General features: G+C 37.1%; 1 protein-coding gene across 1 annotated transcript in view; it reads right to left on the bottom strand.

Moving 5' to 3' along the window:
- Positions 1-12,443, bottom strand: part of LOC104406102 (laminin subunit alpha-2-like) — a gene marked incomplete at its 5' end in the record, with an annotated part of 129,938 nt that overhangs the window by 116,006 nt on the left and 1,489 nt on the right. Inside the window, 4 exons of the mRNA XM_010014993.1 lie at positions 5,604-5,703; positions 7,387-7,565; positions 9,167-9,284; positions 11,505-11,594. Coding sequence (XP_010013295.1) covers positions 5,604-5,703; positions 7,387-7,565; positions 9,167-9,284; positions 11,505-11,594 — 487 coding nt within the window. The remainder of the gene's footprint in view (positions 1-5,603; positions 5,704-7,386; positions 7,566-9,166; positions 9,285-11,504; positions 11,595-12,443) is intronic.

Here is a 12,443-nt window from a genome sequence, read left to right as displayed (position 1 = left end):
CTGCTGAACACCAGGTTTCAGCAGTAAAAGGCACAAGCAAGTCTAACTCTTTAGAAGAAAACCACTCTTATTTGAAAGTTTCAAGACGATTCTTATGTTTCAAGGGTTAAAGCTCAGCAAACTCAAATTCATTTAACTGTCTCAGTATGGAACAACTTCCAAATCTATATCGTCTTCTCCATTGCCCAATCAGTCCATTTTTTTAGTTCTTCATCAAGAATCTTCCCTTCTCCTCTTTCCTTTCTCTGCAGTTCAGGAAGAGAGACCCGGATTGGAAACTCCACGAGCCCAGTAATCCCCTTTCTGACACAGTATACACAATAGTGGATAACTTTCAGCCTGCCATCTATCTAAAGACCTCACAGTCCACAGCGGAGGAAGGAAGATGTAGAGACTATTAAATGACATATATTCCTCCAGCTCTTAACGCTAGTTGGTACCATTAGTTTGTATATTTTATTTGGCTTGATGTCTTCTTTCATTTACAGCACTTGCAAGATACAGGCTCTCGTTGTATTACACAGTATGTAAATTCCTATCGGTGTCCCACTGGTTCTCTCTTGACCAGGCTTCTCTATTACTTATTATGTCAACAGCCTAATTACATTTCAAATGAGGGCAGATGTTTCAGGTCTGTCTTTTGTTATTGTTGTAATGAACTAACATTTCAGCAGAAGCACATCCTTGTTTGCTATTGGTCTATTACTTCATAGGCCTTCTTTGAATGGGGCTTCATTTGTTGAAGCTGTTATTCCCTGCTTTCTACCTAAATACTATCAGTTGCTGACCTATCTTTGAGTATACAGAGGCTTTGAAAGTTCATCCTAGAGAATGAGTCATCTCGAAATATGAGTTTTATCAGACAGTTTTCTCTCGGCCTACCAGTCTTTCAAAATTGCACAAAAATAAATGCATGCAAAAGCACCAGACCCTTAAAAATACCTGAAGTTCCAGGACTGGCCTCTGCCATTTTCAATCTTGTTCAACAGTGCATAAATACCAAAAATTATCTCATGGAAGTCAGTGACCCCGCTTGCTGAGCAAGACACTATGAAGCCTGAATAAAGAGTGAGATGTTTGGACCTTATTTATCCTAAAATGTCTGAGACAATTTTTCCCCCAAAATACATGCCTGTCATTGGGATTATATTGTACATAAGGAGGCAATAGGGAAAAACTTCACTGCATGATAGCACACAGTCACAAACCTGCCATTTTCATACCTCACAGATCTGTACAGACAATTGGAGGTGATCACAATATCAGAGATGGTCAAGTTTTCCTATTATTAGGATTGTCAGTGGACAAGTTCAGTTTTAAAATGATTGTCGAAAGATATTTTCATCAGTTCATATTATCTATACCATGGTTTGCAAACATACTATGATTTATTGTAAGTTTCTGGCTCTATCTTTTCTTTATTACTCATGAACATATATATCGTTGCTATGAAAGAATATTTGAGAAGCATTCTTGAAAAGTCAAACCCCCAAATTTACTATACAAACTAGAATAATAATATTTCACTTCAGTATGCTGAGCGAAACATACAAGGACAAACTTACACTAGGCTAATCAAAATTGAAATTGTACACGCTTAATACACAAAAATATTTCTTTTTCTCCTGAAACAAAAAGATTTCTTTTTCTCTTGAAACAATGCCTGGTCAATTGTAAAGTTATTCCTTCATGCCCTTCGTTTATCTGCTGAAACGTGATGATAACTATAGGATGCAGTCATTTAAATCCTCTTATTGCACATCATCAGTGTAACAGTTATTATGGTAGTTGCTACAATTTTCCATTATAATTGTTGCTTACCTACAGTATTCAAGCATGCAGAGAATGTACAGCCTCCAGCTTTATTTTCCGTGAGAACTGTTCACAGTGACTTTATATCCCCAGTGGTTTTCTTTATTATCATATTTCTATTTTAGTTTAATGTTTTCATTCTTCCTGACTCATTTGCTTACCAGACACTTAAGAAGTATATTCCCACACTACACCAAGCAAACAATTTTTCCTTAAACAACCAGATATCAAACTTTGAGATGTATTTCAGCATACCCTGAACCAGATTCGTTCTGGTTCACAGCTGAACAGATAGATTCCTTCAGACAGATCATCCTTTCCATCCTTTCCTTTGTGAAGGCTCCCCAGTGCTTCAAGCCCAGCTACAACCCAGGGTGAACAATCTACAGTAAAAAGAATTTTATCCAGGTATTGAATATAAATTTGATTGGAAAAAGAAAAAAAAAACCCAGTAAAAAGTGATCTGCTTTCAGGATAGTTTTGTGGTAAAAATTATATCCAGACCTGCTCTTAATTCTAACACAACCTCTTTCATTGCCACAAAAATCTTAAAAGACCTATTAAAAAGTCTTTTTCTTTCAACTAGCATAATTATGTCTTTTCTGCTGCAGAAGTTGTCAGTCTTATTCAATAGAATGAATAAGAGTGATGACAGTCACACATCTGGCCTGCTGGTCCAAACACTGTAATCAAGAAATGTAAAGCAAGAAGTAAACAGTTTTCCTAATGTGTTGGAACCTTAGTACAACAAGAAGTGAAGCAAATAAACAGAAAGAACATGGAGCAAAGAACAGGACCACTGTAGGCAGAATGGCTACAAAGCCTAGTTATCTGTAGAGCTGACTTTGCTTTGTTCTTGTGGTCTGAAAATAGGCAAGTAAGATGAATATCAGAACTATTCTCTGGCTGCTGTCTAGACAGTGCAAACTGTCCACTTCTCACTGGACTCTCAGGACTGGGCAGGACACAGAAAACTGGTTTCAGGAACAAATGCATGGACTACTTTGGGGAGGGAATTCCGTATATGATGGCTGTACTTAAATAACAATTGTTGACCTTTGTCATATAGGAAGAGAAGTAGTTTAAGCACACAGAATAGCCTCTACAGCAAATAAGCTGGAAAGATGAGACATCAATGGGTTTAAAGAGCAATAAAGAAAAAAAAATATTTCACGTGTTACAAACAGCAGATTCAACAGTGATTAAGAATACTCCAATGTGCTCAAAAGCAGCAGGCCTCTGACCAACTGCAGCCTGATGAGTTAAGTTTCAGGAAGATCAGAGAAGCTGGTTACAGTCAAGACAGAAATTGATGAGAGTTTTAATTTCATGAAGAGAACAAAAGGACTCTCTGGTTATCGGAACTGGAGGAACTGCTAAGATATGAAACTTGTTTGAATGCCTGAGGCTAGATTAGCAGGACTGGCTGCTTGCCAATAAAAGGAGGCAAAACAGAACTAATCTTATTTTGGATATATTATCTTCAAGATGGCAGCATGACACATTTCTCTATTGGAAAAACACAGTTAATGATCTTTAGATTAGATGGATAGAAACAGCAGAGAAAGAGCAAGAAAGGAAAGTAGATGTTCAAACAGAAGCTTTATTCTCTTCCTAGAGAGGTCCAGAAAAAGAGGTAACAGAAGAATTTATCAGAAAGAAGATCAGAGGATTAAAAAGGCAGAACAAGATACAGGAAGCAAGGTGTTAAAGCACAGTGCCACCCAGATTCAGAACATGTAAGCAGATTTAGAAAGCAACTGTGAGATGATTTAGATCTGTGCAATAACTGAGAGGCAAGAATAACACATTATGAGAGCTCCTAATCACACTATTACTGACAACCAAGCAAGATGGAATATATCTTTTTGCTTCCCTCTTCCCATGAGAGAAGAGCTGACAGGTTATTAACTGCCTTTCAGCTTCCTGGTCCCTGCAGAATGACCCGGCACCAGTGGCCAGCATAGAAGATGTGAAAAGAAAGACTGCAGCAGTAATAGACAGGAACCGAGACCAAGCAGCTGCTTAAAACACAAGTGGGGCATTAATTTTCTTTGAATTAATGATTCTTGCATATCAAAATCATAGACTCAGTATTTTACAAAAACACTGAATGTCAGTAGTGGCAAATGATTGAATAAAAGTTGTCCTGTTTCATAGTGTGAGAGGTTTCTTTGTTGTATTAACTCTGTCATCTGTAACCTGTACACTCTCACCCACAGGCACCACATGGTCTTATGGGGTTTTTCCAGCTTTGGGCAGCCTCTCTGAGGAGAAGATAGGGCTTCTCTTTGACTGGCACAGCCAGCTCCAATGGAGAAGGGCACAGCTGAGCACCTCAGCCAGATGGGTCAGAGGAGGTCAGTGGAGAAGGGAGAGGAGGTGTTCCAGGCACAGGAGCAGAGATTTCCCTCTAGCCCCTGGAGGAGACCATGGTGGAGCACACAGACACACTGCAGCCCATGGATGACCCCATGAAGCAACAAGCAGATATTTCCTGAAGGCACTAAGACCCACAGAGAACCCATGGTTGAGCAGATTTTTTTGCTGAAGGGAAAGCAGCAGCCCATGGGAAGCACCCCTCATGGAGACGGGGAAAAGAGGAGAAAGGAGTGCTAGAGAGCAACTGTTATGACCACAACCCCCAGCTCCCATCACCCTGTGCCGGTTGTGGAAAGTGGGAGGAGGCAGAGGAGTTCGGAATGAAGGAGTGAGGCTGAGCCTGGGAAAAAAAAAAAAGGGGGGGGGGGGGGGGGAGTGGAGCAGGGAGGTCTTATTTTAATTGTTGTCTTTGTTTATCACTATCTGAATCTATTTACATTGGCAACAAGTTAAATTAATTATCCTTAAATCAATTCTATTTTGCCCAAGATGGTAACCGGTAAGCAATCTCCTGGTCTTTACCTCGATCCGTGAGCTGCTTCATCTATTGTCTCCCCTATTCTGCTGAGGAAGGCAGTGAGGGAGGTGTTGGGTGGGCAGTTGTAGCTGGCCAAGGTCAACCCACTTTATATACCACTGTGACAGTAATCTGTACCATTTTATTGAACTGATGTAATCAATACCTGGCTATTACAGCAGATTTTACACCTGTGGGCTACCTCTGCTATGCTGCTTTTATGTTCCATTGATCTTTATTTCAAAAAAGATGGCTACAACGTCAATAGGTTTGTAATTAGTCCAATTAAAACATCTCTTAAGAACTGACCTCAAGTTTTGTACTTGTCTTCCTACAATATTTTCAGATATTTGCCAACAAGAAGACAAACACAAACACTCCCCCCCCCAAAAAATACCCCCCAAAACCCCAAACAAAACCAAAACCAAAACCAAACAAATAAAAACCAAACAAATAACTGAAAAATATAGCAATCTATTGTTTCCAGAGCACAAGGAACCAGCTTATTCTCTATTTGAAGGTAGCTTTTACAGGACTATGGTAAACAGCTTGCAATATAGATCAAACAAAATATGACACCTTTCCAGCAGACTTTTTTCTAGGTTTCAAATCGAAATATGCTTACAGAGGAAAAGAGATTAAAATATTATGGTTGTACTAGTTTTAATCTCTGCTGTAAAAGAAGAAAGCTCTTTAAAGCCAAAATTCTCTAACATATTCCACATGGAATACCCTTCCAAATGTACCCAAGTTTGCAAGCTATGAATCCGAAAGGAGCCTCAGAAAATACAGGATTTTCTTTTTTCTGTAAGAGATATCACAAATATGATTTAGCTTTTCTTTGACATTTCTGAATTTCAGTTTCAATATCACTATCTTTTGGGCATCTTACCTCCTTCTGCACGTTTCTCATCTTTGACACAGGTACCATTTAAAGACCCATTTGGATCACAGGAACATGGCTGGCATGGATCTGGGCTATCTGGCAATACCTATAAAAATAAAGAGAATACAAAACAAAATCTTTCTTTTAATAATTGGAAAATTTTATTTACTTCATAAACAAAATGTAGGAGAGAACGACTCTGTGTAGGTAGCTTGCACTTTAACAGAAATGAGATGGTTGCCAAACTTAGTTCATGCAGTCTAGGACAAGAGGAAATGGCTTCAAGTTGCACAGAGGAGGTTTAGATTGGATATCAGAATTCACCAAAAGGGTTGTCAAGCCTTGGAATAGGCTGCCCAGGGAAGTAGTTGAGTCACCATCCCTGGAGATATTTACAAGATGTGAGATGTGGTGCTTAGAGACATGGCTTAGTGGTGGACTTGGCAGTGTTAGGTTAATGGATGGACTTGATGATCTTAAAGGTCCTTTCCAACCTGAATGATACTATTATTCTATTATTAGTTATTAGTTTGTTATTTATTAGTCTATTATTCTATTAAAATTTACATGTTGGGTTTTTATTTAGAAACATGTAAGTAATTTAGATACAAATATGTTTTAAACTAAATTAAACAGGTGTAGAGATAATAAAAAAACCCTGTAAAATTGAAATCTACAAATGTAATGAAGTACATTTTAAGCATTCACTACCTAAAGTAATACTGACGAACAGTTCAGTTGTTCTCGTAAACATGATTCAAAAAACTAACTAAAGTTAGTCCGTAACTGAACAAAAAAGATAAGTGAAAAAAGTGAACATTAGACAATAGAACAATTTCCTTCTATTCTTGAAAATGTTACCTCAAACTTAAACCTTGGTCTAATATCACACTGGGAATATGAACTGGAAGTTCTGCATGAACTAGGCATATACACACAGTATAAATACCCTATACACACACACATATATAAAATCCGTATTAGTTGATAGGAGCAAATCAGAGGAGAAAATCAAGTGTGTGCCCTGCTAAAGAGATCATTACTCTTTTTCTCAAGCTCTAGGGCTAAAACTTGGATATTGGGGAGAATATAATTATTGTTATTAGCTGATGTTTTCTGAGTTTGAAGATTGGAAACCAATCATACTAAAGGCCATGATTTACCCAACTGAAACTATATAAAGTATCAGGAATTTAAGCACACACCAATAGTGTAACTGTCCAAAGCACAAGCACAACCCATATTTGCAATACATCCTAATATGATTCATCTTCTGACAGCTTCAACTTAGATGAAAATACAGCTTTATGTGATGAAGCACAAAAACCAATTCCCACTAAACTGAAAATTAAAGGCATTAATAAGACACTATAGAATTTCAGTGGTTATTAATTCTGCATTTAAAAAATAAAAATTAGTCTTTCTCCAGTATCAAATATAGCAATATTTCTTTCATCTCTGATAACGAATCTTCAAATTCAAAACTGAAGCAAAATTTCTGTTTGCAGGATCACATCCTCTTTTAAATTAAATTGAAATACTAGCTGGGGGACCTGACCTCAAGTGCATTCCATCACATCAACACAATTCACTTTCCTTTTCTGTGTGCATTAACTTCATAGAGTTCCAGCTGTGAAGAGAAACTCCTACACTGTCAGAATTAGAAGTTAACCTTCATAAAATGGCAGCCCAAACTGTGTCGTCCCTTTTTAATAACTTAACTCCCCTGCTGAAATGGTGGTTTCAACACCGAGCTTTACAGTGAAGTGACAACAGAACACGCGTTTACCCCTTTAGGTCTGAAGTAACCATCAATGCAGGTCTCGCAGTTTATTCCACCAGTGTAGCTGGTACAATTCACACACACTCCACCCCCAATGTATTCTCCATGGACATTCAAACTCTGATTTCTGTCTGCAACATCCTGATCATAGTAACACTCCTCAGTCTTCCCATGACAGTTGCATGCTAAAGAGACAGAACTGTGTTAGTGAATACTTTCTGGCTGGTGGCGGCGTGCTGTTACTAAGGTATTAAAAAAGAGTCTTTCAACCTTTTATCAGAGGTGCTGCACACATTGTAACTGAGAGGACACGCAAGCATTAATTTACTACTTTGGCTGTGAAAAGTAATGTGCTCCCATCACAAACATAGCCTGGAATTCTGTATATTGGGGTTTTTTTTGACTCAATGTTTTGTCTGGGGGAGTGTGGAATTTGACAAATATAGCTCATTTTGGTTTACAGGTTTGGTTTTGTTTTTTTTTTTTCACTTAAACCTTGTGGCTGCATACACAAACAGTTCATGGAAGAGTTGGTTAATTTAAAGTACAACAGGAATTGTAAGGAAAGCAACAGAAAGGTATGAACAAATTAAAATAATTTCCATGAAAGCTTTCCATAAGAACTGAGTCAGAATAAAAGGATTTCCAATCTTAAAATTTTTTAGAAGTTCAGATTTGAACTCTTAGGCTTCAGGTCCACATGCAGGAGAGGTAATGTAATAATCTGTTGCTGAAAAAATGAGGTAGCTCTCTCTCTCCTTCTCCCTGTGGTATTAAAACATTCATTTCCATATAAAGAGAAATTCAAAGCTTGTCAACATTGTAGGGAGTCATTCTCCTCACATCTGAACCAGATCCCAGGGAACTGTTTCCACCATGAAAGTACAACAATTCACTGAGAGTTGAACAGAGTTTAAGCAGTGTCTTTCAAAAATTAAACATGAAAATAAATGTATCCCGATTTCATTCCAGAAAGCATTCCCAGTGCAGACACAGCCCCTACTGAAACAAAGACCCCTTTTACCAAAGTTTACAGGATACAAATAAGCAATTGCTACTTTTAATATGGGGATATGTTTCTTCTTATATATTTTTAACCATTCGTGGTAAAACTATAGCTGCAATCCTACAACTGAATAAGTACTTAACATGTAATGGAGTGCTAGACTTTATTATGTTCAGAAATATAACTGGTATGTGACCTTTGGAAATAAGATGTTAAAGTTCAATTATAACTACCCTTACCACAGTAAAGATGAAAATGAATTTCCCACCCCATGGGAAGGTGATATTTCCAGGCATGTTTTCATTCCATGTTAGAAAACTAGCTACATTGTTTTTTCCATTAAAAAAATGAGAAACTCAAATTGGATTTTGACCATGTAGAAATATTTTGTTTAAGTGAGGCTGAACATTATAATATATAAAAGTCCCATTTATACAAAAATCGTGCTGCTAAAGTTTGATATAATCAATCCTGTTATTTTATCAAAACCACCATGATTACAAAAATTAAACAAGTTAAAATGATTTTTTTATACAGTATTCCACCAGTATTAGCATGTTAAAATAAAATATTCTGAGTTCAATAAAACCATGATTCTACATGTAATTTTTCTGTTAACTCTTTTGAGCCAGTCCAAATAAGTGAATAAGATCATGTCAAATTTTATTCATAAACAAATGTTGTCAGAAATAAAATCAATTACAGAATGATGTAGGACCCTATTTCAGTTTTCACCAGCAGTTGCAGTAAACTTTCTCTTCTGTGCTGCTTTCAACTTACGTTCACATTCATGCTTAACCAGGAAAGTGCCAGCATGCCAAGGCTTTTGATTGAAACCAGGACAACAGTGATCACATGTCTCTCCGCATGTGTTGTGCTCACACTGACAGATGGATTTCTAATTTAAAAGAAAAACAAATATTTATACGACGTGATGATTTGAAGAATCTGTCCATGTACATAATCTGCATTCCAGTTCAAATTATGAAAACAGTAACATTAGGAATGGCTATACTCTGTAATTCCTCTGTTCATTCATTTTAATTCATTTATGTATCCTGCATTCACCAAGTGAGAGACAAGAGTGTGTTTAACTTCTACAGCTCTATTTTAAGAAAACAGCCATGAGGCAAAAGACAGTTGGCCAGAGAACCTAAGGAGAATTTAAGAATTTAGGAGAATCTAATTGCATCTGGCTGAAGAAAGGAGGATGGGAGAATGAAAGTTCCCCAATACAGTAAATAAGCCAAACTACTGGTAGCCCTTGGGTATAGCTTCCATTACAGGAAATCTGATTGCTAGCTTACACGAGAAGGAGTGAGCCATTCTCCACCCTTCTCTTAGATGCAGCAACCCTGCAGCTGCAGAGTGAAATCAATTCTGTTGGATGATAATCCAATAAAAATTGGCTTTTCTTTTAACTTTAGCATTATTTTTTATTGTATGAGTCAACTCATCATGTAACCTTCTAACTGAGTAACTAACTCTATGTGTGGGATAGCAGCAGTTTTAAAACTAGTAACAGATGAGAGCAGGACCAGCCATTCAGTCACTTCTCAGTTCCTCAGCAGACCACCTTAGTCCCAGCACGAAAATGCTGCTGTAGAGAATACCCAGACTCTCTGAGCCACAGAAGCAGCTTGGAAAAGATAAACTGTAGTTTGGAGACATAAGGAGCAATAGTTCAGTGGAGGGGCTCTTGTGGTGCCACTCAAGGTGGAAACAGCAAGCTAACCTGGACAAATTCTGTGGCTCACAGGACAAGGCATCAATCTTGCAAAACCAGATTGATTTAAGGAATGCTTCAAAAAAGTGAGGCAGTAAATTCAAGCAAGTTTATTTTTTGAATGCTAGGGGAAAGATCTCTTATGCTAATAATTACAGCCATGATGTTTATAAGCCAAAGTCCACCTAATTTGCTATGGCTCAGTCTAAAGAGTATCCCTGAAGAGCTAAAGCAAATAGTCCAAATCTCTTATGGCTTGAGTTGTTTCTCTTATGCTATTTTTTTATACCAGTCAGACAACAAATACCTATTTATTATCCTGCAAAACAAGACACCACACTTGCCAAAATGCCTTTATTTTATCTAGTAGCCAAATATCTAAACTCAAGTATGTATTAATTTCGGTAACAGCACTTAACTTTCTGAGGGAAGACCAATTCTAACAGATGGCACTGAAGCAATGCTGCAGTTCAATAACTAAGGCCATATGAAACAATAGTTCAACAATTGCTATGCACATCGTCATAAGCTTAGATATATTAAACCAAGGAGTTTCTAAAATTTTCACAAGGACCCATGGAAACTACTTAGAACTGTAAATGCATTCTCTATAAGATTTCTTCCTTTTGTTTAGAGTTTTTTATCAGCTCCTACACCACGGCTTAATGTCATATATAAACAAGATTTTCTGCTAAATCCTACAAAGCTCCTGAAGTGAATAGTACATGAAGAGATCCCACATTGAGGCACTTTAGTAATACTAGTAGATTGGAAATTTTGTGTAAGTAATAACGTGTGGATAGATTTGGACTGTCAGAAACAAATTATATTTCTATATTTCAATTACATTGGTTATATGTTTTCTAATGGCACAAAAAGAAAGCTACAAGTTGGAAGACATTATGAACAGCTCATGACTTTCTAGACTAGCTTAACTGATTACTCAATTAACATTTCCTGCATAGTAAATGCAGCATTATACAGCCATTACGTGTTTGCAAGTATCGATTAAATACTTGACAGTCAATTAGGAAAGACCTTGATTAATATCAAGAAGAAAGACTGACTGTTAGTGCTCATCTCTCCAACTACATAACCAAAATTTCTGATGTTCATAGGAAACGTTCAATATGGACTGAATTAGCTAAAATCTACTCTTTCAGAAAAAGCCCCCACTAACATTCTATGAATGGTTATTATTGCGGTTGCCAGCAGTGTTTCATCCTGGCACTGTTTCTGACTGTTCTAGGTGAAGAACAGACTTAAATTCACAGAACTTTGAGGATTATCAAGATCTTTCTCTCATGTTCCACCCTATGAATAAGGCACATCATAAGGCACATTAAAGGAAGAAAAAAGAAAAAAAAAAAAAGAACATTGAAAAATACATACATTGGTCACTGGATCCAATGGACAAGCCTTTGCATGGCCTGAACATATACACATGCCTCCAACAGAGATATCTTTTATAGAATAGTAATACTGTAAGACAAAGCAGAAATTGAATTGCTAAGTGGATTGTAAAACGCAGGTGCCAAACTACAGAATTCATTTCTGGTGACAAAACTGTCAGATCCTGTTTTATTTCTTTTTTGATCTATTACAAATATAGCAGAAAATGTAATCCAAGCCACATCTTGATCAACAGATTCAGGCTTAGTGAAAGAAAGGGTATAAATTGGCACAGTTCCATTTGTTTGAAGTCACAAGAGCCATGTCAATTTATACACAGCATACACCAAACACGAGAATAGGAAAAGGCTATATGCACACTGGATAATGAAAAGTCAAATGCTATCAAATTTACTCCCTTCAGAAAACATGAAAAGGAAAAGGCATGATGATGGGGAGAAGAGAAAGGCTAGAACAAAAACTAAGAATGAAACACCTTTGTTCACCTCATCTGGGTTTTACTTAGGTATTCACTGGACTGTGGAAAGAACTGTTTTTCTCTATTGGCCTTTTGAATGACTATGGAATAGTCTTCATTACTGAAATGTAAATAACATTTGAAGTGTTGCTCTGCCATTTGACCATTTCTGATTCTTCTTTGGAGGGGATTAATAGCCATTACCAGAAAGAAGGATGGAAAGATATTTATAATCATGTATTACAGTATCTGCAAAAAGTGTATCTCACATGCCATCTTGTTCATTTTCATCTGTTTTGGCGAGGGTCCTGTAGCGTCCTAACAATTGGCTAACCAAAATACACATATGCTGTTTGCAAATTTTGCTGGTTTTGTGTTCAACCTCTTTTTCAAATCATCAACAAATACATCAAACAAACAGGAACTCGTATAACTCACAGTTAGTCTTCTACCACATAGAA

This window comes from Nestor notabilis, unplaced genomic scaffold (assembly GCF_000696875.1).
Source record: "Nestor notabilis isolate BGI_N333 unplaced genomic scaffold, ASM69687v1 scaffold5860, whole genome shotgun sequence".
NCBI lineage: Eukaryota > Metazoa > Chordata > Aves > Psittaciformes > Psittacidae > Nestor > Nestor notabilis.
The sequence above is the reverse complement of the archived record's forward strand: the minus strand, read 5'-3'. Positions and strand labels throughout refer to the sequence as shown.